The sequence below is a fragment of the Triplophysa rosa genome, linkage group LG6, assembly GCF_024868665.1.
Source record: "Triplophysa rosa linkage group LG6, Trosa_1v2, whole genome shotgun sequence".
NCBI lineage: Eukaryota > Metazoa > Chordata > Actinopteri > Cypriniformes > Nemacheilidae > Triplophysa > Triplophysa rosa.
The window spans coordinates 16215231-16242475 of record NC_079895.1 but is presented as its reverse complement, the minus strand read 5'-3'; the positions used below and the strand labels follow the sequence as shown (position 1 = coordinate 16242475).

The 27245-nt window shown below is 39.3% G+C and overlaps 2 protein-coding genes across 3 annotated transcripts in view; both read left to right on the top strand.

Moving 5' to 3' along the window:
* Window positions 1–244: 244 nt before the first annotated feature.
* On the top strand, window positions 245–17276 carry lats2 (large tumor suppressor kinase 2). Of its 2 annotated transcripts, XM_057336102.1 has the most exons (9): window positions 245–462; window positions 2656–2878; window positions 3008–3398; window positions 9065–9197; window positions 9297–10798; window positions 10967–11549; window positions 12630–12812; window positions 12896–13002; window positions 13171–17276. In XM_057336102.1, exons 3-9 carry the CDS (start codon window positions 3075–3077, stop codon window positions 13702–13704), a joined length of 3366 nt encoding a protein of 1121 aa, XP_057192085.1. In that variant the 5' UTR covers window positions 245–462; window positions 2656–2878; window positions 3008–3074; the 3' UTR covers window positions 13705–17276. The 2 variants fall into 2 exon arrangements, with proteins under 2 accessions (XP_057192085.1, XP_057192084.1); XM_057336101.1 differs by having other exon boundaries at window positions 2656–3398.
* Window positions 17277–17951: 675 nt separating this feature from the next.
* xpo4 (exportin 4) overlaps window positions 17952–27245 on the top strand; it is a 51673-nt gene continuing 42379 nt past the window's right edge. Inside the window, exons 1-4 of the mRNA XM_057336291.1 lie at window positions 17952–18040; window positions 22268–22373; window positions 22715–22856; window positions 22982–23120. Coding sequence (XP_057192274.1) covers window positions 17975–18040; window positions 22268–22373; window positions 22715–22856; window positions 22982–23120 — 453 coding nt within the window. The 5' untranslated portion in view covers window positions 17952–17974. The remainder of the gene's footprint in view (window positions 18041–22267; window positions 22374–22714; window positions 22857–22981; window positions 23121–27245) is intronic.

Genomic DNA, 27245 nt, shown 5'->3' with positions numbered 1-27245 from the left:
AACTTGATCAAAGAGGCGCTGTATTCAACTAGTGAATAATTTCCAAACAATTAATTTAAGGTTTAAAACGAATGAGTTACCTCAAGCGCAGTATATAAGTTGCTCAATGTTTTCCCTTTACAGTGTTTAGTGAGTGCTTGTCGCATCAGATCAGAATCTCAGCTATTGAATAGTGTTGTAAATGTAGGAAGCCCCGCCCAGGGTATGTGCAGTGATGACGTGCATGGGTGCCTCACGTGACTCCTCTGGAATGTTAACAATGCTGTAAGTGTCCAACTTTGTACTGCATTCTAATTCTGCCGTGAGTGGCGAGAAAATGGAGGACAACCCCACGATTTTTACTCTATGCCTTTTGTGAGAGAACATCGAAATACGATATTTGGGCAACGGGACATCAGAGAGATATCTACAACTTGAGTTTGAACCAGTTTCCTTGGATTAAGGTACCACTTAAATCACATGGTGAGTAGCGCAAAACTTTATTGTATATATTTGTCAAACACTGGGCGTTAAACGGGTATGCGGGGATTGTTTGTTCGATTTGCTGTAGCATATCCATTTGTAAATGTAGGAAGGAAGTGAGATAGGGAGTGAACAGCACATTCTCCTGCGTTGGAATGCGGAGTCGCTCCAGCGGATCTGCGTTCCTCTCACTCCACTCTGAAAAAGGCCCCACAACTTTATAGCTTCCCAAAGTTAGTTTGTATCTATTCAAATACTTTAGTAACGAATGGTTAACACTTTGGGCTTTAAAACGCAAGAACGGGAGATCTGTTATGTTTGGAATATATCATCAACACGTTCCCGTTTTATATCCCTTTTTTTTACAGCCGACGTAGAAAAGATAAATGATGGGGGGAAACACGTCACAAATATACGTGTTTTGTAGGTAAAATTATCTGAAGTTTATTGGAAAACGTTACAGTAATGTTAAAAAAGCTTCGAATCTCGCGTTGACTGCAGTTGGTAATAAAATAGACTACCACGAGCTGTAGATAATGATGTTCACAAACTCTTTATACTTTACGAGCAGTCAAAAGTATTTGCTCAAAGATAGATGTTAAACCATAAATTGTCCTTGAATACATGCCCATTGCATTTCACGTGGATTGTTTTGGAAGTGTTTAATTCACTCTCACTAAATGTTTTTCAATTTTCCTGCATTCTCTAACGTCTTTCTTCATATTGACAGTTATTCTGTCTCATCGTTGTTACACTGTTTGTTTAAAAGTTCACACTGGCCCAAAGTCACCGTCTGCATCCCTTGAACATCTCTCTTGGCCATTTCATGTGCCATATAATTGAAGAGCTATTGGTTCAAACAGCCATGTCCAGTGGTGGAGGAAACATGTATGGCTTATACAGGACTTTTTTCTTTCTCATTGAGAAACATTGAAAGAAAACACAGTGTTGTTGCCAACTACACTACCATTAATTGAGTGAAATGTTTCTTTACCCTCCAAACATTGATCTAAAGGCATATACCTAAATATCTGAAATTAGTAGTTTTACTATTAAGTTAACTATTGTTCTAAATGTTAATAATTTAGTAATTCACCATTTAATGGTGGCGTATGTGTGAATGTTTATGTTGGAAGCATATATATTATTTTTGTTCACAACTAGTGAATATTCTTACCTCTGGACCTAACATCACCAAAACAAAAAGATATCCATACAACATTATGAGATTTTCTTTGGGAATCAAACATATCTGTGACATTGCTGTGCTTTGCCAGGCTGAGTCACAGGAACATTATACATCTGTTTGCTTTCTCTTGGATGAATATTTGTTTGACTTATGGTTTTTTTTCTTATGGATTTTTTTATGGTGTTTGGATGCTGTCCTTGTGACGTTTTGCTGTTGGCGTTAGAATTGAAATCATTGGTTTTGTGTTGGAAGCATCATAGGAATGGAAATAGACTCCTCCTCTTTCAGACTGAGCAATATTTTAGCATTGTCGATTGTCGGTTAGTGTGTCATAAAATGTCTTATGTCTTTTTCAGATAAATTTGTTCTGAATGAGCTTTCTTGCGATTAAAAGACAGGAAACCTGTTGGTTTCTGCTTGTTCAATAAGAATGTAAATGATTGTATTGCTGTAAAGAATTCTTTTAAAGACCTAACGAGCACAGTTTTCTTTCCTGTGTTTTCTGTTAACACAGGAAGTGGGGTTGTATTCAGGGAGTCATCTTTTTGATCTTTTTACTTTTTTTTCATAGCCATGATCCATGATTTGTTAGTTGCTAGTGCTAGTCTAAGGTAGGTGCTAAGCAATGAGCATTCTAATTCTACATAGCATTATATTGGTTATGCTGAGTGCATTTTGCTCTGCCCCTTTAGAAGGGATCAATTTAAATGCCTATATATTGGCCTATTTTAGCTTCTAAGTACACTTGCAAATCTTATAGCTACCAGACATGGACTAAGCCCCCTTGTTTTAATGTCATTGGCTCTAAATGTTTTTACATGTATGCTGCATCAAAAAAAAAAAGCTTCTGATAGTATTACAAAGCTATTTTTTAGTTGTAAACCAATGAAAGGTACTTTGATGTCCAGACTTGTATTTGACATACAGTACTGATGTAGGCTCTTGGATGTGGGCTGCACCCTGACCCTTGTCCCTTCTATCTAACTCCTGCCCTGTCTCCACAGGCAAAGATGTATACCAGACTGGGATGGAACAATCATGCAGACATAACCCCTCACATGTCTTGGGAGGAGGGGGAGTGTAAGCCCTGAAAGGGCTGCTGGGATGTGAGTAGGCCAGCATCCAACAGACGGCAGAGCCACAGAGGCAGCAGAAGCAAAGACGAGCAAGAACAGGAATTCTAATCTTCCCTCGCATCTTTCCTACTGCAGCCTGTTATCTATTTAGGTTAGACAGCTCAGCCATGGTGTATTTTTTGTGTATGCGTACAGTTGGGTTACTTGGATTTGTTGCGTGATTGCTTTCATCTGAACTTTGTGAGTGGGTAATTGAAAGATCCTTTCTGTCTCTTCTAAGTGTGAAGTGTTTTTGCTTGAGAGTACTTGGATTTTTGAGTGCAAGCCAGACCAGGCCACGTTCGCTCATGAGGCCTAAGACCTTCCCCGCCGCCCCATATGTGGGCAACACGCGCCAGCGCCTGCAGGACATAAAGGAAGGACTGAAGCAACCAGCGAAGCTGGTTAGCCAGGCGCTTCATGGGGGAAGTTCCCGAGCGGAGGGGGGCAAAGGGGGTGACTCTAAGGGTAAAGACCAGGCTGGTAGGCAACAACAGCTCAGACAACCCCAGAAGTTCAATAATTACCAGAACGCCCTCCGAGAGATCCGCAAGTCTCTGAGGCCTTTTGAATGTGGTCCAGATGTCAACAAACAGATGCTGCAGGATCTTGTCAATGCTGGTTGTGATCAGGTAAGTTTTTGTCAAATAAATTGAACACTAACTGTTAAAGGACTTAATACTATATTTGTATATATTTTGCTTATAGGGGTTTGTGAAATCCATAACAGGCTTGAGCAATAGTTACCTAAACTTTATGGAGGCTTAGTGAAGATAGGGCTTTGAACATTGTACACTAGATATGCAAAACAATCTGGTCAGATTTCACAACATTTTTGGTATTTTTGTTTTTTCTAAAAGAGCACAGTGGAACATCTCCACCCCAAATGAAGTCGTACAGGCCAAGTTAGCCCTTCCTGTTACCCCCAAAATACAAAAAAAAAATGTCTTTAATCATAGTTGTTCTAGTGTATGTGAGAAGTGCTGTGTGATAGCAGATGTTGTCCAGCTACTCTTTAGCAAAATGTTTTAATTATATTCATAGGTCATTGTCTACATGTTAAATATAAATATAGTTGCTATCCTTCTGAAACATTGTATCTCCATTTGGGATTTCTATTTTTTTGCCAAAAAAATCATTATTATTAGTCACTCTTTATGTTAGTCACTAGGTCTAAATCGTTTAAAATGTACAGTGTTTTTCCATTTTCTGAAAAATGGCCAATTTGGACATACAAGGTTTCAGATGACAGCAACAAATTAACATTTTTTGTTTTTCAATAATTAAACACTGTGTTGTCAAAGTTGACAGTCTATTTTTAATACTTTTTATTGGTTAAATCTTTGCCCAACCCACAGGCAAACATGAAGGATGACCAATAGTAATGATTTATGAAAAAAAAAAAAACATGGAGATAAGAGGTTTCAGTCCGACAGCGAGGATATCGTGTTATTGGGGCTTCGCTACTAATATTCCGGCCCTGTGATTGCATTAGGTATGAGAGGAATGCTTTGCTCAAGCCCATGCACAACACCACAGAGAAATCCACCACGGCCCAGTGGAATTACGAGGCCTAGCTGAAGGGAGCTGAGCTGCTTTTATGACATGAATAAATAGAGACCGGAATGGGGCTTTTTTAAGTCTCTGAAAGCTCAAACATGCTATTAGATAAAGTATAGAATGGGGGTGGGATCAGGTTGTCTGGATGCGTTCTTGAAGCTCTTTTATGTTCGGCATTAAATATTTTCTAGAGTGTTGTATAAATGTGATTTTTTAATTTTATTTTTTTAAGGCATCTGGATTCTCTTTAAATTGTGTCGTAGATATAGATATGAATTTCACAGTCAGGTTGCACAACATGTACAGCATCAGTACATAGATGAACTGTTTAGTTGAATTTTAATGGATGGTACAGCGTCCCTGGCAAGAGTGAAAGACACTCTGACTGTCCTTTTTCCCAGTCCTTCTCATGTTTTTCTCCTCACATGTCTTCGTTTATTTTCATACACTGAATTGAAGGTTTTTATTTAGTTGTTATGAAAACATGAAATTTGCGTTTTGCGGCTCAGTCTGACTGACCTCGTCTCTCAGTATTCAGATTTAGCATCGCCAAAACTAAACTTTGCTTGTTTTCTCTCACCCTTTTCCGGTCTCACCGACAAGCCGTACACCCCAGTACACGTTCCTTAAAAGCGCGACATTCATTTTTTTATTAATAGTGATATAGTCATTATTGTGTAATGCTATGGTGTGTGACTTGGTATTTTTAGTTCTCTGTTGGCCTCTGACTGGGCCTCTCTTCCTACTTTGACCCTCTGCGCATTCCAGAGAAGTAAATGGCCGCCTCTGGTCTTTCCCTGGGTTTCTTTAGCTTGATCGTTATCATTGGTTTTCGACCTCACAAATTGCACAGCAACGTGGCTCATGGTTATATAACTACCTTTAAAGAGGAAATGTTTTGGTTGAGGAAGGGGGGCTGGTGATAGGATGAAGATGAGAATGACATGTGTTGTGGATTTGTGGTTTTGAGCTTCGGATATGAAAAGCCTGCATTCACCATGCATGTGATGTTTGTGTCTTCGGGGAATACACAAAATATTGCATGTGTGCAGTGTTGTGTTGGCATATCATGTTCAAGCGTGATGTAAAGTTTAGTTTATTCTTTGACGATGTACATGCATCCAGTTTGATCAGGCTCTCACACATCTGCTGGTCTGGGCTGGCCTACCATTTTCGGAGAAATTGCATTCTCAGCCCAAATTACAGTAACTTAACATAGTAACAAACAATAATTTATTTTATAATGGATTAAGTTAAATATTAAAATAAATATATAATTTAATAAATTGGACAAAATACACCTCAAATACACATAGATTTACAGTCCAGATGACGTTCCATCTCTCTACCTCCATTCGCTGACAATGATGTCTGTATGCTCCTCCATATGGCTTTAATTTTTATGTCCAGTGGTGTAATGTTTCAAAATTTGGGTCAAAGTGGAAGCTTATAAAATGGCTTTTTGAACAGTGGCTGAATACAGTTATGTCACTTCAGACAGGAAGATAATGTTTACTTTTTAAGTAAGAGTAAAAAAAGAAAGAGAAATGATTGTGTGTTTGTGTTGGTACTTTCTGTCACCGCAGTCAGAGATTGAATATCTAGCGTAGCTTTGAGGCTTGCGGTGCTGACCGTCAAGACACGGGAGAAACTACAGGGAGATATTTTGGGAATGACGAGTATGAATGGTAAAGACAGACTAGAACTGAAAGCTCTCCAAAATATAGAGGGGAGGAGAAAGGAAGATTGAAGCATAGATTTTCACATAGTTGGAATTCTTGCTTCCTGCTTCGTGGAATGTCCGGAACATCTGCCCACATGACACTGGAGGTCAGGGTTGAAAGTCTGACCAAGGGCCAAACCCAGGCCCAACCCTTTCCTAAAGCAGACTGTAGTCCATGTTGGTTGATGTGTGAATGTGTGTAAAAAAAAGTGGCGCCATAAAATCACTATGGGGGACTAGAAGGCACACACCCTTCAGTGGACAGTGATGGAATGCAACAGAGAGCAGTTGCACTTCTGAGAGCAATCACTGACAGACAGCATGTGTTTTGGGGTATTTCCTCTGTGCTGTTGGTCCTGATGCTTTTTACAGAACATACAATGGTGCCTGCATATTTATGTAATTGGTAAAAGGGGTTGTTCACTCAAAAATTACAATTCTGTCATCATTTACATTTACTCATGTCATTCCAAACCTGTATGACTTTTATTTTTCTACAGAACACAAAAGAAGATATTTTGAAGAATGTTGTTGACCAAACAACACTTGCTCCCATGGACTTCCATTGTATGGAAGTATTTCACAGAATAAAGAGTCATATCGTTGCTGTCGGGCGGAATCCTCGCATCTCCAAAACCATAATTTTTCAGGAAATTAAAAAAACTGCATATTTTTTGAGTTATTAAACATTGTATCGTTGGTATTATACCTTATATTGCTATCATGTACTGTTGTGTACCAACATTAACACAACATTTCCCCAAAACCATGTTTAATCGGAGATACAAGGTTTATGATTTGGGAGCAGGGAGATACGAGATTACGCTGTCATTGATAAGAATGGTACGGACACAGACGTCGCTGCTGCCAGCAGTGTTCATCAAAGTCTGCGGTCACGTTGAGCCTTTTGACAAGAGACGAGGCTTTAAGAGCTAATGAAAGCTAATGATTGTGGTTACATACATCTTCCTAAACTCTATTTTAAACGTTAGAGCTATGAGTAATGCAATACCAAAATAAAACATTAAACAGGCTGTCTAATATAGGCGGAAATTAATCTGCACGCAAATAAAGTCGGCGGTCGCGTTGAGCCTCTTGACAAGTGAAAAGGCTTCAATCGTTAACCAAAGCTAACGACTGTGGTTACATACATCTTCCTAAACTCTATTTTAAAGGTTTAAGAACTATAAGTGATGTAATACAAAAAACGATGAGCTGACTAGGCTGTCTAATAGGTGGAAATTAGCCGAATCTGCTCGCAAACTTACCTTCGTGGCTCACGGGCTTCCTTCTGCACCGAAGCATTACAGCTATCGTTTTTTAACAAAACAGGCCTACTCAAATGTATCTAACCTAACTATTTTCACTCGTTATTGTCTAAAAAACTTTCAATCAGGAGACGTAATGCCGAGAAGCTCCCGTGGAGTGAAGAAGAGGTGGAGTTACGAGACTTCTCAGACAGTTGAAGTGTCCAGTGGAGTCAAGAGATTTGCTCTCAAGCTATTTTCAACACTTTAGATTGGTTAATAATTTGTCAAAAATAACAGACCCACATGGGGACTGACCAATAGCATCGATTTGTGAAAAAATATGAAATTGACCAAATATGGACATAGGAGGTTTCCGACCGACAGTGACGATATAAAGGTTTTAAATGACATCAGGGTGAATTTTTGTTCTCGCGAGCATTTAGGCATACTGGTGGCTATACACATTGATATGCAGTAATTCTAACAAGCATTCAGGGAATGTGCAGAATTTGTGTGGATGTGACTGTTTGTACCCACGGTTTGGATGACTGCTCCTTTACGGCCATTTCATTTTTACTCCATTTCCCTTGTGTCAGTGTCATCTCAAAGACATTGAAATATGAATGTATTTTATGTGAACATTATCACTCTGACTCTGTAGTACTTTGATTCAAATTTTCCTATTTGCTGTTCTTTGAATTTCATCTGAACACTGGAAAAAAGCATAAGGTTGTGCTGAATGAGGCACTTATTTACTTTTTTTTTTTCCATGGCATGCTTTGTGCAGTGTCGTGGATGGCCACTGGGGGGCAGCTTAAGACCCCGTGCTTCAGAATTTGGTTTGGGCAAAATGTCTTCTGAATGAAGTCATATGCCATTCAAGAGGATTTCCTCATATAGGAATACATGTGGGTCTGTGCGCACAGAATATTGTACATGTCTGAGTTATTTTATTTTGGATCACTGCAGCCACAAAATGTGACAAGGAAATCTGAGTATTAATCTGTGGGTTGAGAAATTATGTTGTTGACACAGGTCACAGTTATTACTGTGCTGTGATTACTAATAAGCATTCAAATTGCTCAAGTTTTTGCTTTTGTCATATATTGGTGGATTGGTACAGGAAGGAGTTTGTGCATAACTTGAAGAGGAAGCAGCTGCATGCATTGTTAACTATTCTCTGCTGTGTGTTTGTCTGCATTTTTGGTGTGTTTTACATGCACGTTCATTTATGTACATGTTTTTATAAATATTGTAGGTGCACTAGGTCAGTTTTTCACAACCAATGCAATTACAACAAAGAAACTAACAAAAACTGTCTTGCTGTATTTTTGTGATACATAGACATACACTTCTTAACGGGCAGATCATGTGGCTCATGGCCTTTTATATGAAGAAAGTGTTGTCCAGTCAGTGACAGATCAGGCTTCAGCATGCTCACTGATCTCCAAGAACTTTATTGCAAATGCCATGGAGGCAGATCACTTTAGCTTGCTTATATATGCTGCATTACATAGTAGCTTGATGGAGTTATGTCAGTCAGTAGTTGTGATGTTATCTTAATTTGCTAAGAAGAAATTGCTTAAATTAGGATTACAATAGCAAGTATGAGAAGGAGTGACATCCAATACAAGTTTCAACAAGAAGTGTTAAAGTAACTATTTAAAAATATTTTATGCCACATATGAGTTTAGTAGTAGTAGCGCATTGTATAATCCATTTTGAAATGCATGTAATGTGTGTGTGTTCTCGTTTTCTTAAACAGGAAATGGCAGTGCGTGCCCTGAAACAGACTGGCAGTCGTAACATTGAGGCAGCATTGGAATTTATAAGTAAAATGGGTTACCTGGACCCGCACAACGAACAGATTGTACGCGTCATCAAACAGACGTCCCCAGGTATGTGCACACTGACACTGAAACAAATTACGATACTAAGATATGCATATAATGTTATTAACAGCATTTAAACTCAGGATTGCCTTTCTAATCTCCTAGGACAGGGTGGAATGTCAAATTTGATGGACCACCGATCAGCAATCGAGGCCACTGGGGATGGTGCCATGCCCACTTATCACCAAATGGGAGCTCCACTGTATGAAGGAGCTAGTTATGGGGTTGAGGGTGACATGCCTCGTGCATACATGGGTGCACCAACAGTCATTAACTACATGCCACCTCCTGCCAATCCATCACAGGTTCCTGCCATGGGAAACCCGATGGGTCGTCCTGCCAGCATGGGTGCCTATTCTTCAAGCATGTCTGGCCAGAACAACCCGGGGGTCCCTATGTACACACCTGGTCCAGCTCAGGCAAAAGGGTACCCGGGTGGGATAGACCAGGCTATGATGGGCTACAGTGTGCCTGGACCACCCATGCAACTCCAGTCCCAACCCTCAGGGGGCCCTGGCCCTCATTATGACTACAGGCCTTCCAGCTATGGGGTCAAACGCAGCGCTTCCTTCCAGAATAAGATGCCCCCATTAGCACCAGAAAACTATGTTAATATGCCAAGTAAAGGAGCAATGGGTCAAAATGGTGGTGGCTATCCTCCCAACTTATATTTACCACCACATTCCCATCCACGCCAAGCAAGCCCCACCTCACATCAAGTTCACATGATGCCACGGCCTACAGGAGCAATGGGTGAGTTCTCAGATGTTCCCCAAAGCCTCCTTACCCCTTCTAGGGCCAGTCTTAACCTTGATCTGTATGAGCATCACTGGCCAGGAGCCCAAGTTCCTGAGGGTACTCCACCAGCCAGGCAGCCACAGGGGCCCTTCAGAGGGGAGGTACGTGTACCCAGTAGGACCAATTCGTTCAACAACCACCAAAAGGTGACTGTGAGGCAGACATTGCCACCTGCAGCTGCTGTTGCTGGCAAGCAGGAGGCACCCTTGGGTCCACCGAACACAATCACTGCCGTGACCTCCCCACCAATCCAGCCGCCCGTTAAGAGTATACGGGTCATGAGGCCTGAGCCAAAGACAGCAGTGGGTCCATGCCACCCAGGCTGGCTGAGCACACAAGCCCAAGAAGCACCAGAGTCTCATGCATACATACCAGATGATACTTTTACCTTAGAGCCCAACCAAGAGCACCGCTGCCCACCTCCACCTTACCCCAAAACTCTTCTCCTGCCTGGATCTGGACCTGAGTCTGCATCCATTGAGTCCAGCGCCATGGGTGGACTGCAAGATGCCAGTGCAACGAGTAGGACTGTCCAGACTGCCTCGGTGGGAAAGCAGGAGGAAGCTGCCTCCAAAGACAAAGGCAAGACAACCAAAGGAGAAAAGGTTGTGAAAGATAAGAAGCAGATCCAGACCTCGCCTGTGCCTGTGCGGAAAAACGCCCGTGATGAAGAAAAGAGGGAGTCACGCATTAAGAGTTACTCTCCCTTTGCTTTTAAGTTCTACATGGAGCAGCATGTGGAGAATGTGATGAAGACGTACCAGCAGAAGCTCAACCGCAGGATGCAGCTGGAGCAGGAGATGTCCAAGGTGAGTAAGGCCTCCATTGACCAAAAAATGCATTGCTTGATTTTAACAACAACTTAAACAATGATAATACATAACAATTCTGACAATTATTTACTTTATAATTCAAAAATAATGTTGTGGTCATCAAATGCAACAACCTAACACTCTTTTTTTTATCTTTTCCACTAGGCTGGCCTATCAGAGGCAGAGCAGGAACAGATGAGGAAGATGCTTTACCAGAAGGAATCTAATTACAATCGACTACGCCGTGCCAAGATGGACAAGTCTATGTTTGTCAAAATCAAGACTCTTGGCATTGGAGCCTTTGGTGAGGTTTGTCTTACGCGCAAAGTGGACACTGGGGCTCTATATGCCATGAAGACTTTACGGAAAAAAGATGTTCTGAACCGGAACCAAGTAGCCCATGTGAAAGCAGAACGGGACATCTTGGCAGAGGCTGACAATGAGTGGGTAGTCAGACTGTACTACTCATTCCAGGATAGAGATAGTCTATACTTCGTCATGGATTACATTCCTGGAGGTGATATGATGAGCCTGCTGATCCGTATGGGGGTTTTCCCAGAGCCCTTAGCCAGGTTCTACATTGCAGAGTTGACCCTAGCCATCGAGAGTGTGCATAAGATGGGTTTCATCCACAGAGATATTAAGCCAGACAACATTCTCATTGACCTGGATGGACACATCAAACTGACCGATTTTGGTTTGTGTACTGGATTCCGCTGGACTCACAACTCTAAATATTACCAAAAAGGTAAGGGAAATCAAGGCAAGGTTATGCGCAGGTTTTGAAAATGAGCATTTTGTGAGTGTATTAACTTTTCCCTCGCCATTTTTGACAGAACGCTTAACAGCCATTAACAGAAACTTCTGCCAATTTTACAGTTTAGAGAACGTTGTACTGTAATCAAGCTGAAAAAAGCCAGTTATATCCTATATGACTGAATTAGAGGTCTTCACGGGTCCAAAAATGTGGACCCGGACCCGTCTAATAATTTTAAAGTTGGACCCGGACCCGTGCAGAACTGAGAAAAATCATAAATTTACTACTTGAACCTGACGCGGACCCGAATATTATTTGAAAACTGGACCCGAACCCGGCTGGACCCGACTCTGGTCTTGTTTTTCTCTCTCGAGTCAAGTAAAATAAAACTGATTTTGCCCAGTTCAACTACAATAATGATTGTTTAGTGCCATCCATGACCGCTGACATTAGCAACACTTGTTTGCTATCATCTCTGGGCTCTCTGAGCAGAGTCTGACCAAAATGTTTAGATATAACAAGACGGTTCATTCATATTATTATAAACATGAGGAAAAAGTGAAATACGTGCTTTTCCCCACATCACTCATGAAGGCATCCATGATCACTGCGTGCAGTAATTCTGCGGCAGAGTTTTGCTGCTGACGACTGAGGATGCTTGTGTCTTTTCCCTTATTTCCAGACTCACACTTTTCTCGTCCTAATTTTATGAGATGCACTTTACTAAATACACGCACAGTGCTGACTGACACTGATCGCGGTGGTGTTCTCCGATCGACTCTGGTATTACACACAATGTTAAACAGACGCGGGACCCGAAATAATGCATTTGGGACCCGACCCCGACCCGGCTGACCATATCAAATATAGACCCGAACCCGTATGGGTCCCGGGTCCTCCCTGAAGACCTCTAGACTGCATACCCTCAAGTTTTGACCCTTGCCCCTGCAACACACCATTTCCATTAGAATATGTGTATTTGCTTTATTGGTGCAGTGTGTAGCCACCCTTAGCCCTATGGAGATTTCATATTATTGACTGGCTTTATTGTCTCCCTTCTGCCCTATTTAGGGAACCATATCCGGCAGGATAGTATGGAACCAAGTGACTTTTGGGATGATGTATCTAACTGTCGTTGTGGTGACCGGCTCATGACTTTGGAGCAACGTGCAACTCGTCAGCACCAGCGATGCCTGGCACACTCTCTGGTGGGCACTCCAAACTACATAGCCCCTGAAGTGCTTCTCCGCAAAGGTAGGACTTGCATCTTGACAGCCAAGAAATTGCCTTAGACAACTGGTCATTAATATAACGTGATATGTGATTTGAATGTGCAGGATACACACAGCTGTGTGACTGGTGGAGTGTGGGAGTAATCCTGTTTGAGATGCTGGTTGGTCAACCACCATTTCTTGCTCCAACCCCAACAGAGACACAGCTTAAGGTAAGAAAGATACCTACGGCATCTTGGGTTCCTTTGCTTATCGGGTTGATGTAAAAGTCTTAATAGAGGAAATTATGTTGTCTTTGGTGTATTATCACTAAATATTAAAAGGATGTATGGACAAGAGACTGTAAAGGACTGAAGTTGTTGATCTCTTCACACCTACAGGTGATAAACTGGGAGAACACACTGCAGGTGCCTCCACAAGTGAAACTGAGCCCCGAAGCAGTTGACATCATTGGTCGGCTGTGCTGCTCGTCTGAAGAGCGTTTGGGCGGCAACGGGGCTGGAGAGATAAAATCTCACCCATTCTTTTCCGAAATCGATTTCTCCAGCAATCTCCGCACACAGCCTGCACCCTACCGACCTAAGATCGCCCACCCCATGGATACATCTAACTTTGATCCTGTGGAAGAGGAGGGAGGACCAGGGGCCTGGAGTGACAGTGGGGAAAGCACCCGCACTTGGGAAACACTTTGTTCCCCTCACGGCAAACACCCTGAGCATGCTTTCTACGAGTTCACCTTCCGCAGGTTTTTTGACGATAACGGTTGCCCATTCCGTTATCCCAAGCCTGCTGAGCCAATTCAAGACCAGCACGATACTTGCAGGACCAGTAGTGTTAAGCCTGAGATGGAGGAAGAGGAGATTCATGAAGAGGAAGAAGAACAAGGAGAAGGTTGTGAGCCAGTTTATGTTTGAGACTGTCAGAAAAGGTGTTTATGCTGCTCAACCTTTACCCAACGGAGGCTTCAACAGTTAACACGCTGCATCTCCTGCCCTCCTTTAAACCCAGCTTTCTCTTCAAGGTGTATTTTTGTACATTAAATAGATGGACGAACATGGAGAAACAATCAACAGACATCATAGGCAAAGTTCCATGTAAAGAAAATTGTATTCCTCCAAAGTCCTTAAGCAGTATCCTTTGCCTGTTCAAAAATACTGAAGCTCCAACCTGGGACCAACGAAGTACACAAGCTGTGCAGCTTAAATCCAGGGGATGTTGGTGTGATGGATACATTTGGCTACAGAGAGGTGTAGTTGCTGCTCTGTGGTTTGTCAGTCAAACCACTCGATCTCATAGTTAGTTTTAGCTGTGTCCCATTCCGTTATTCTACTGGGTGAAAATAACCCAGTGTTTATCAAAACACATCCTTCTCCTCTCTCAGCCTGGTGATGCTAACACAGCCATTCCAGCCACCAGTGAGGCCATGGTGAGGGAAAATAGAGCCGGGCATGGGATTGTGGATTTGAATTTCGATTATGATTAGGAGACGATATTACAAAGCAGAAAGATACCTTCCCCACATACAATATAAATGCAACATGCAAACGCATTGTTTGTAATGACTGTGGAGGGTTGCATTTTTTTTTATTAATCATAAAGCCAAATGGAACAAAGTAAAAGGCAAGGTTTTTTCTTGTTAAATACAGAAACATGCTAACAAGGCTATATTTTCTAGAATGAGAATTCAATAGCCAGATTTTCAGCCATACTGTCTACAAAAAAGCGTTTGAGATGATTGTGGCGCCACCACGTGGTTGACACTCTACAATCATGTCTTTGGAGACCCTGCATTATATTATTACATTTTCATTATAAAACGTGCAAAGTCTAAAAGCTCACACTATATTTTGCAGGTAGATACACTAATAACAGCATGTTGTAAATATATCTATACTTCAGTTTATGTTAAAATGGGTCAATATATCAGGTCAAATGGTGCTCTTCTGAGTGACACAGTATTGAGACAAAACGTTCTGTATGTACAGCCAGCACTTCATGAACATGGGACCCTAAAACTCCCATCACTGTTTTAGTAGTTACATCCTTTAGATGTTTCGGCAAGCTTATGCTTGAATGCAAAATGCTGCGGCCATAAATATTTGTGTGGTAAAACTTACAGGTAAGTGTGTTAATGCCACAAAAATATGATGCAATATGAAACATTTAAGACTAAAAGTGACACAAGTCCTGCTTGCTTTCTGCTTGTCTAAAGTTTGCAAAGTAACAAGCGTTAATATAGCTACTCCACAAAGTATTCAAAAATGTACTTTGCATAAGTTTGTTCATTGAATTGCCAAAGTATTGCTTTAGTAATTGAATATTTGACGTTTGCCTGGCTTGATTTAACTTGTTTAAAGGCTTGCCTTCCTAAACCTGTTCGCAGTAATAGCTTTGAAGTCGTCTTTTTCTTTGATGTATATCTAACACACACCGTGCATTATTTTTAAAGGTATGCTCTCTCAGACAGCTGTGATCCAGAGCAATGTCAACTGAGAAACCGTAGAAAAGCTGGAGGACGCTCATTTCCTTGTGCAGTTGAAAAACTATTACCGCTTTATTAATTTCCATTTTCTCCATCTTAATTGCATTCGTATCATAACGGCGATCTTAAAAGTCAGGGGGTTTGTTTTTGTTGTTTGTGATCCACTGGATGTGATTTTGTCTATCACCATCAGATAATTATTTCAGATAACTTTAACTGAAAACTTGCAAAGATGCGTTGACATCGAGCCTGCCTCAATGTGAGACTGCACGCAGCACAGTATTATAACAGAATGGTCTACGACTGAAACATTAAGAATACATTGAGGCAGAAACGCTTAAGCAAACAGTGAAAAAAGTGGTGAAAGGCAAATGCATCCGATGGTATGACTATGTGCAATACAGAAAATACATTATATAGTTTTCTAATTACAACAAATAGCCTTTATAACTTTAAAAACTGAATTGTGTTATGTAAAAGTATATATTATATTGATTTATATAGTTTCGTGACCCAATGCTGCTTATTGTTATTAATATTACAATTTAAAGTACAATATCGTCAACGTAATTTCATTTTTACTTTCTCTTTGTATAAAGTGTGGAATTGATTTTCAGTGTGATTGATCTGGTGTGAGACGAACTGCGTGCCTTATGAATGTGTGGGTGTGTGCACCACATGCTGATCAGTATTTTTGAGATGGAAAGACATTATCATTTTCTCTTACTGTCAGGCCGGTCCTGACAGTAAGAGAAGTGTTTTTGGACGTTAGTTTGAGAAAGATAAAGAATCAAGAATGAATGCTTGTCATTTGGGACTGATCGAGATGTTGATGGATTTCATGACAGGGCGGATGTTAGGATGGATATTAAAACAACGTATGCATGTTTTTACTAAGGCTGTGGCATTTCTTATGGACTTCTGTGATAAGTCCAATTTATACTTATGCCTGTGTAATGATCTAATCGCTTGTTGTGATCGTGGGTCACTGCACGAAATGTTCTCTGTAAATTATCTCTGAAGCTGACTGACAATCATGTGGTTATGTGCTTGCATTAGACCAAACTGAGATGTCAATTCATTGACGTAAAGAGGTTTAAAACAACAAAAAGATAAATGATAATCGTTTTATTGTTTTTCTCTGTTGTGCCAATTAGATCAACCTTAAAGGGATAGTTCATCCAAAAATAAAGTATCATTATTTATTTACCCTTTTTTATTCAAAATCTTTGGAACACACAAAAAAGATCACGTCTTGATGTTTTGTGTCCTTATAATGAAAATTGTTTGGTTACCAACATTCTTCAAAATATCTTTTGTATTCTGCAGAAGAAAGCAAGTCTAGATATAGGTTTGGAATGACTTGAGTCTATTTTTGGGTGAATCCTTTAAATGAAATTTTAACATGCATCAAGACATTTTACTGTGCCATCGTGTATACAAACTCAAATTCGTATTATGCATTTTGCTATTTGACATCTGACAGCAAAAGTGTCAGATGTTTTACTATACCATATTTACCAGAACGGACCACTTGGTGAAAAAGTATTTAAAAATCCCTCACAGAGTCAGGTTTAGGGTTTGAATGTAATGTGTTTGTGTTATGGGAAGGATGGTTACTCTGTGTTTTACTTTTGAAAGTGTTGACTGACAATCTTTGACTGTATTTTGACCTGTGTGATGATGGGACTTTTCCTATAATGTATGTTTTTGTATTTTAATGGATTGGGAATTTTTAACGTTTGTAATCGTTAAATGTATTATACAATACTGTTACTATTGAACATATATTTATACAGATATGCATATTTTTTGTATCCTTTTATTATTTTTCTCTTTCCAAGCTAACTTTTGACCCCCATGTCTACAGTATTACAGACAGTATGCCTTTGGATTTATATCTTATTTTTTACATGTATGTATGGGTTGAAAATGTTTAAGAAATGCTTTCACTGTCCTCACGTGTAAATGTATAGGCCTATGTCTAAATTAAATTAAACAAATCAGCCATTTGTTTGTCCTATCTTTGGTGTGTGTGAAGGGTGAGGCTGGCACACCCTTGGTGTTATTTGATGATGTAACACATCAGGGTACAAATTTCTTTCATTTAAAGTTTTTACACACATGGCTCAACAACAGTCATCTTGAAGAAATAGTCGCCAATCAAAACAGTTAGCCTATAGGGCTGAGATATGGTTACAACAAGAAAACGATTATTCGCTGACACAAATTTTGAGTACTTTTCAAAGTCAAATGAAACGGATCAAATATGTGAATAGAACTATAGTCTAATGGATTAAAAGGTTATAATGATATTCCTACTGGTTTTAAAGGAAGCTAATCTCCATAAATCTGTTTGGGTAATTTGATGAATGGAAACCAACAGAACACCATTAAATCCTGCTGGAATAACACCAAACACTCTACACACAAGGAATTTTGTAATGATTTTAATGGTAAATAGCTGATGGTTCTGGTATTTGAAATAAAAACCATTACAGTTTGTAGTTTACCCAGCAGGGCAATTCAAATAACATAATACCTTTCAACAAACATGATCAAAACGCACATTATGCCACAAAATAGATTGCATAACTTTCATCGTGCTTCAGAACTGCCTGCCAAACTGCTGATGAACTCATTGGCCTGAAGTGCCGCTTAATCCCACAATGCAGCGCATGGCGCGTCACTGAACAAGGACCATGATGGCGGCGCTCGGTGCACCAGAAGTGTTTTCACAGCTGGAAAGCGCTGCCAAAGTTTTAATGGTGAGCATTTCGCCGCTGTTTTCACGTGTCTTGTAGTCTGCACTTCACTCTGTCGGGTGGGATTCACTCTGATAGGGTCTCGCTGTTTATTTGTTAAAGGGAAAAGTGTAGATAAACGCGGTGCGGTGCGTGGCGCAGTGCTAGACTCACTCCATCCCGCAAAAACAGCACAGCCACCATCACCATCATATTCTTCATCATCTCCATCTTAAATGTGTATCTTGGCGACACAATGTATGGTTATAACGGTAACTTACAGTTCATGTTTTGTGTTTAAGAGGCCTAGTTTGATCAGCCAGCCTTATAAAAACACGCTGAATGAGTTGGAGTGAGTTTCTACATCAGCTGCTGTTGTAGTTACTTACACACGCTGTTGATTCGCGCACGTTTTCCCAAGCACATGTGTAACGTTAGTCACACTGACCAGAGACTAACGAGAAACTTTTCGCTTATTGTTTTTATCTTAGATCTGATCCTGTATGTCTATCGTTTTGAGAATTGACTAGCTAAGGGTTTAAGAGTGAGCTAGCTGAAAGTTGAGAGGAGAACATGATGTGAGATGATTGCATGCATGTGAAATTAGCTGTCGTTATGAGTCTCAAAACCTTGTTACCTGTCAGGGCTTTGCAGTCTAGTTTTGATAATTTGTCTCATTTTTTAACAGTGCGGAAATTTAAGCCACTTTTGGTCATTTAAAATAAAGGCTGTGTGACTAAAAACACCCATTGACTTTAGTTATTCTTGATCTTTAAAATCTAGTGTTGGCTATGCATTTAATGTAGTGAATCAGCTGTGAACTCTTCATTATATCTCAAGTGTTATAATCTTTAAGGTATAGTTCACCCCAAAATAAAAGTTCTGTCATTCAAAACCTGTATATGACTCTTTCTGTCAAAAGATGAAGGATGATACGAGAAATGTCTTCGCTTTTTTGTTTCTATACAATAGAGGTCAATGGGGCCCTTGTTGTTTCCTATGTTCTTCAAAATAACTTTTGTTTTATAAAGACAAGAAGTCATAGGGGTTTTGGAATGACATTAGGGTGAGTTAAAGATAAAAGATTTCATTTTTAAAATTGTACAATTTTTTACAATTACACAGCTCACTCAAAAATATTAAAATTTTGTAACAAACCATTGGAGTATCTGACATGTCAGTTAATTGATTCAAGCTAATAATCTTTGATGGTTCAGGTTCACCTATTTATAATAAATATGTTTGTTTGTTAATATTTATATGTTAATTACATGTTTGCTATTTACATGTTTGTTAACTCTCGAAGACTTTTTTTGAAATAGGCCTATTCTCTAAATGAATATTGTCTGTTTAAAGGTTAAATAGTTAAATACCCTGATATATGAAATGCATTTGATGATTATTATTTAATGTAACTTCCAGTACAAATTGGTTCCCTTTGTTTATTTTTTTTCTAAGTTAACTTACTGTAAGCAGATTCCCAGCAAACACACAGTACGTTCTGACAACGTCACTAGTTCGTCTTCATTTGGTCACCGTGACATCACTTTGTGACCACGTTCTGAGGATGTCTTGGTAACGTTCCATTTCTTAGAATTTTTGCTAAATTTCCAGAAACGTCGTAGCCACGTCCTCAAATAACGTTCTGAATTAATCCCATGGAGAACTTTGTAGCGATGTTGTATACTGGTCTTCAGATAACCTGGACACTGGTCATTTGATTAATGAACCTGGTCATTTCTGTTTATTATGTTATTATATGCCAAATTTATGATCAGATTAAAATCTGTTACATTGTCAAAACGAATGCTATTAATCGGACTTTTCACAGCTATTAAACTGAAGTTTAATAAGATGCAACAATTAAAACTGTGTTTCTGTTTATTTAATGCACGCACTTGTCCAAGACACGCGTTCTCTGTTCTGCAAAGAGCCGTGCGCTCGAATCATTAAAATATTAACGGTCATTTCATTTTACCTCACTGCATGATTACTTTAGCGGTTTATTAATATTATTTCTTTACTTTATACATTACAGATGTGAGAGTAAACATGTATTTTAGGGATTTTCGATCGATTTGGAGCGTTTAAATGAACGGACCCTGATGTATGTAAGAAAGAAGCTTTTGATGGTTATATCTAAAAAAACGGACATCCCGCTAAACTTGTGGTAAGACAAGAATATAATGTTAAGCTTAAAGATAATGTTTATTCATCTCTGTCAATAAATATCTGCTTTGAATCCTCTATATTATGTTGGTCTTTGGTTATTTATGTAATTTACTTTAGTATCTAAATAAAATGTCTGATGCTGATGTACAGTGCTGTGTTAAATTGTATAATCGTTATACTTTGTATAATACATATTTGACTAGAAAAGTATTATTCAAATTATGCATAACTTAATCTTTAATGCACAGATTAAACCACAAATTAATTTAATCCTCTGTGTGAGGGACGGTGTGTTTAAATAAAATAATAAAATGATTTTAACTGTTCGGTCTTTGGGACCTACTTGTCCCAGAAACATTTTTTGGTACGTTGCTGCGACGAATATGATCCGTTCCATTTACATCTATAGGAGCAATGTCCAATGTTACGTTGTCACGACGAATATGGGAATCACAAAGTTACGTCGCTGGAACGTTATTTGGTACGTCGTGGCAATGTATATGGTCCGGCAGGTACGTCGTCACAACGGAACTGTGTTTTGCTGGGTTGTTGGTCATTTTGCAACACTGTTGTGTAGTTTTTTATTTTCCACCTCGAGGCTCTTCTTAACTGTACGTTTTTAAGTTAAACATTTATGTTTCACAATTTGGTTGAAAAAAAACTAAAAAATAATTTTGTTTCCTAATAGGATTGCATCTTAAAAACTAAAGTTTGCGGTTTGCATGTACTTACAGCAGGAGATCTAAAAGAGATCTTTTGTGTAAATTTCAGCATTGAAGCATGTGCTTAATTGAGTATATTATAGTTTATGAAGTCAGAAATCTTGTCATAGTTATTTTCCGCTATCTGAAAAGTCAGACTGTAACAGTGTAGGTCATGTATTGATTTGTTTATCAGTCAGACTCACTGATGTTGTGGCAGACATGATTTTGCAGAGAACAAAAAAAAAAAACGCAGAGAAGTGGTAAAATATGGTTAAATTAGTTTCACTTTATTTTTATGATGCTTAGCAATTAAATATTTCAATATGTTTAAACTTTTCTTGTCTTAGCTGAGGGCAGTGTCTTAGTTTGCATGAATGGGATGAAAATTTGAGATTGAATGAGATACTTTTTAAATTAAGATTATAATATAATTAGACGCAACATAGATTATAATGTTGTGATCGTTTTTATTTGTGCATTTTTATTTGTTACATTCACATTACATACAAATTAAATAACTTTCTTTTTTTTGACACTGATTAGTTACTGGGTTGCATAACAGATAAAATAATTCTGTGGTCACATTAGACTTGGAGCATGCAAAATTAATTTTCATTGCAGACGGTGCTGCGAAAATGGGCAGGAGCGATTCCTCCATTTTTTACATTTCTGTACTGACAGGCCAAGATGGGTCCACATGAACCTATTAGTGTGATGACCCCTTTAGTCTGCCAAGCAGCTTTAGACAAATATCTTTTCGATATAGGTACATGAGCTCTCTACAGATTGCTGATTTATTATTGACTTCTTCCCTAAACACTAACATAATCAACCTACAAATGATTTACTCCTAGTCTTAAATTGGAATACGTGAAAGTTTTCCACAGCCTTGTATTATTCAGAGGGGATGACAAGATTTAATTTCTATCACTCACATATAGGCTAACAGTTTTTGTTTTCTGTTTATCACAGATGAAGGTAAACTGGAGGATTATGGAAGTTTTGCACTCCTGGTACTGTGTATTCTCTTTGCCAAAGGTTGTTGATCCATGTGTGGAACATGTAGCGTGTTTCCGTGGTTGCAGCTTGTCGGCCTGCCTATTTGTTTTTCATTCCTAAGGACGTATCACATTCAGTTACACATTATTTTCTGTCGTCTGTTTGCTATGAATTAGTTCATGTGATTTATTTTACGACCAGTGTGTGATAGAGTAGGCAGTGATTGTGTTCTAAGTACTCATGTGTAGGCTATGAAATGAATTGTTCATTGGTCAAAATGTAGTTTTCTTGTTTAATTTGCTTATCTTAGTGTCCTTATGTTATACTAATGTTAACCAATAAAACACGTTCAAGCAGGCAAACATTTTGTTCACAGGCGCCGCCGTCCATGGTCAGCACAGATCAGAGACAGCATGCAGAGCACATATTCCTCTCTTTCAGGAAGTCAAAATCTCCCTTTGCTGTCTGTAAGCACATCCTCGGTAAGTCTCACCATCAAGACTTAATCCTGGTGTCTACCATATCTTCTGACTAGCTACATTGAGAACAAAAGTCTGTTAAAGGTCTATTGATAATCATTAAACATTGAAGGAAGATATTCCGTGTTACAGTTTCTTTTGGATTGCTTTCTCAAACATTTTGTGGAAATCACTACACAAATACAACTGACTTGACTTCTCAAAATGACAATTGTGGATTTAGAAAGGAGGTCACACAAACATAGCAAAATGCAGTTTTAATACGGAAACACTTTATTTTTGGGGCTCCAATAATATTGTAATAACACAATAATTAATATCGGTTTGTCTTTTTTTCTCCACAGAGACTAGTAAAGTGGACTATGTGTTATTCCAGGCAGCCACAGCCATCATGGAGGCTGTGGTTAGAGAATGGATTCTTCTGGAGAAGAACAGCATCGAATCCCTCAGAACATTCCTCCTCACCTACGTCTTGCAGAGACCCAAGTACATGTGAAAGACTGTTTGCATCACTGCATTACTTCTGAACCCATCTATATGTCAAGTCAAGTGTTCATCTTGCTTCTGAACTTTAACTGAAACCTCTCTGCATCTTTTCTCTTTCTCTGCAGTCTACAGAAGTATGTTAGAGAGCAGATCCTGTTAGCAGTGGCAGTGATAGTGAAGAGAGGATCACTCGACAAATCCATCAACTGTAAAAGCATCTTCCATGAGGTCAGCCAGCTCATCAGCAGCGGCAATCCTACAGTGGTAAGACTTAAAGATCACGCAGTCCACAGCTGTGAGAGGCTACACATTGGGAACTTTAGAGTTTCTTTAGTCAGTAAAATAATTGTATTTAGAGTATCAATATACTGGCCTTCTGCAACATAATGGAAAATGGGAAAGTTCCCACTGTGTCCTGCAGAGTGCGCTCCAGGTTCATGATAGAATTGGCAGTGGTTGAGTTTGTACTACCTTTCAGACTGTTTTTGGAAAGCAGGGTTGAACAAAATTAATAATTTAAGAATATGCCCACTTGTAATAAATAATTTACAATTTGAATTAAATTGGTCCAACAGAATTTTTAATGGGTATCACAGAATTTTTTTATTATTAGTGACATGCACAAGAATTTTGACAAATAATTACATTGTCATTTTGGATTGACTGCTTATTTATTTGTAAAAACATCTGCAGCATAGTTCAATAACAAGTTTAATAATCTCATATCTTTTTTAAAGGCCGTAACACGCTCAGCTTTTGCCAATCTCATATTAATCTTGAGTACCTAACTACCTATAGAGTAGCAGGGCAGCTACATATATGTCGCACATGCTATGAAAAAAACGTTGTGTAGCACGCATGCGATACAGTTTGGCAGGTGCATTAGACAGAGCCGCTTGTTTGTGTAAAGTGTGTTTGTCGTTGTGCTTGTTCGTGTGTGAGGTTACCTTATGGCGCACCACTGTTTATTTTCGTTTTGCTATTAAAAAAATATTTTCAGTTGCCTATCTATTTGTGTGATGACCTGCACTTGTGTTTTTTAAAAGATGATAACTTCATATAACGTGATAATAACGTATACTTGTGCTACAACTGTTTGGCCTGTGCTACAAAACTTTAAAACTCTGTAGCACCGATGCAATGTGCAAAAAAAGTTAAAGGGGTCATATGGTGCGAATACGTGTTTTTCTGTGTCTTTGGTGTGTTATAAGTTGCCCATGCATGTATTAGACACGTAAAATTGCTAAAATTAAAGTGTCGGAACAAAAGATGCATTCTAACTAAAAGCGAATGCGAACCCAGACCTGCCTGAAATGCCTCGTGTAACCACACCCCGGCGAATGTACGTCACTTCGTAACATGATTTGACTTAAGACCGACCAAATCTAAACGCAAGTGAGGTGGGCGTACTTGTAAATCTCATTGTATCGTCACCGCCGCAGCCATGTCGCGGAGACACTGTGTGTTTCGTTGCGAAAAGAAAGACTCTTTGTTTGCCATGCCAAAAGATGAGACAACTAAAAACGAATGGTTACATTTTATTTACAACACTGTTCCAGAAAAGTACAATCCGAATGTTCAAGTTTGTGCAGCGCATTTCACTGACGATTGCGACGGTTGTGTGTTTGTGATCTGCAAATGCAGACACACGCGCAACGTGAAAAAAGACAACATAAGTCCTAATAATCAGTAATTATGTTCCAACTAGAGGCAACAAATGTGGTGTTTATAATGGGGTTTATTGTGTTTGTTGAATCGCGACGAGACGTGGCGTAACACTGGTTGATCAAGAAGGGCAAAAGCGCTCGCATTATTTATAATGTTACCATTCCCTGCTGTAATGCGAGCTTGTTTCTATCTCACACAAACTCTGTATGATGTATGGTTGTTTGTTTATAGTCTTTATAACGTTGTATATAAAAGGTAAACCAGTTAGCTATAGTTTTTAACTATTTAACATAACATTTTTTAATAAAACCTTACCAATCCTTTACATCCTGCTCAAGTCATGCTGGCAAAGTTGATGTATCGGCTTGATCATCTTCATTTTCCGTATCAGACTGGGGCTCAAATTGATATAAGGAAGTTACGATGACATATTATCACCTGTCTGTCAGTACAATTGCTTAGGAACATGATGTTCCGAATATGGTAAGAGGCGTTACATTTCCCTCACACTCTTGCAGTATTCGATCAATCACTAAGCACCAGTTAACTGGCCAATCATAGCACACCTCGCTTTTCAGAGCGATGAGCTTTGTAAAAAATCTGTGCGTTTCAGAGAGGCGGGGCAAAGAGGAGATACAAACATGCATGGTGTGTGGAAAATACAGCGTTTTTGAACCTTAAATCGTGTATACACATTACATTACATCTCAAACAAATTATAATATTCGTTTTAGCCGTGTCATTTGACCCCTTTAACGTACAAGCCCTGAGTAGTATTACATACTTCGTATCTTCCAAGAGTCTTTAGTTTGATCGCAGTTCAAAGACAGATACAGCTGTAAGATTATTTCTGAAAACAGACAACCTCCTGCACGTGTGGGGGGTTGGAGAAACTAAAGCATGTGCGCACCCATTGCCAACAAAACACAGACATATGACTCAGTTTCACTTACAGCATACATTTCATGTCCGGCATCTTTTAGCGCTGGGACTGGGATATTTATATAAACACTTAACATTTGAATGATATTGTGTTAAATTGTGAAAAAAATTCTGTGAAATTTCTGCAGTGTTTTTCATCTATAGTTCATCAAATTAAAGTGAATTTATTAAATAAATAGAATTGAAATGTATTAATTAAACACAATTTTTATCACTTTTAAACAATATTAATATAATATCTCTTATTTTAAAGGTCCAGTGTGTCATTTTTGGGGGATTTACTGACAGAAATGCAATATAATATATGTAACTAACTATGTGTTCAGAGGTGCATAAAGACCTTACATAATAAAACGTTTTGTTTTTATTACCATAGAATAAGCTATTTCTATGTACATACATCACGGGTCCCCTTACATGGAACTCGCCATGTTGTTTCTACAGTAGCCCTAACCGGACAAACTGCTCTACAGAGTGCATTTCTTAAATACGTTATCTAGGGCTGCAACTAACGATTATTTTGATAATCGATTGGTTGGGCGATTTTTTTTTCTTTTTTTTCGATTAATCGATTAATCTGATATAATGTAATTACATCTTTTGCTTATAATAAGTAAATCAGATATGGGAAAAGTATACACAACTGAACTCATTAGCCTTCTCCCAAAATGTTGTGAATGTCTCCATAATTAACACACCTGGTGAGTTGATTCATGTGTGTCATATTAGAAGCAACTGACAATAGTCTCTCCCAAACGTGGGAGCGAGGGGACGGTCGGCCAAGGAAATCATTTTTTTGTGCCATGAAAAGTGAGATATTTGTCATTCAAATGTAGTGAAGTACAGTAAAAAGTAAACAGAAAAAGTAATACTTAAGTACAAATACTCAAAAAGTGTACTTAAGTACAGTTCTCAAGTAAATGTACTTCGTTACCCACCTCTGAACAAAATAAACCACCAAATCAGGGTATTTAGCCTATTATGTAGCCTACTTTGCAAAGTGCAAACGCCACAAATTGGGTTTTACTAATATAATCTTTAATTTTGTCATTTAAAACACCTCTCCCCTTTAAACTTTAAAACTGCGCAGCTTGAAGAGATGCATGCAAAACACGTCTGACTTTAAAACTGCGTACCTCGCGCAGCACGGAGAGACACGTGTGACTTTAAAACTGCGCAACTTGTGCCGCACGGAGAGACGCAACCACGGAGATACACGTCTGACTTTAAAACTGCGTACCTCGCGCAGCACGGAGAGACACGTGTGACTTTAAAACTGCGCACCTCGCGCTGCACGGAGAGACACGTGTGACTTTAAAACTGCGCACCTCGCGCTGCACGGAGAGACACGTGTGACTTTAAAACTGCGCACCTCGCGCTGCACGAAGAGACACATCCACGGAGAGACACGTCTGACTTTAAAACTGCGCACCTCGCGCTGCACGAAGAGACACATCCACGGAGAGACACGTCTGACTTTAAAACTGCACCTCGCGCTGCAGGAAGAGACGCATCCACGGAGAACCACATCTGACTTTAAAACTGCGCACCTCGTGCTGCACGAAGAGACGCATCCACGGAGAGACACGTCTGACTTTAAAACTGCGCACCTCGCGCTGCAGGAAGAGACGCATCCACGGAGAACCACATCTGACTTTAAAACTGCGCACCTCGTGCTGCACGAAGAGACGCATCCACTGAGAGACACATCTGACTTTAAAACTGTGCAGCTCATGCTGCACGGAGACACATCTAAAACAGTAATTTTAAAAGGGAAGA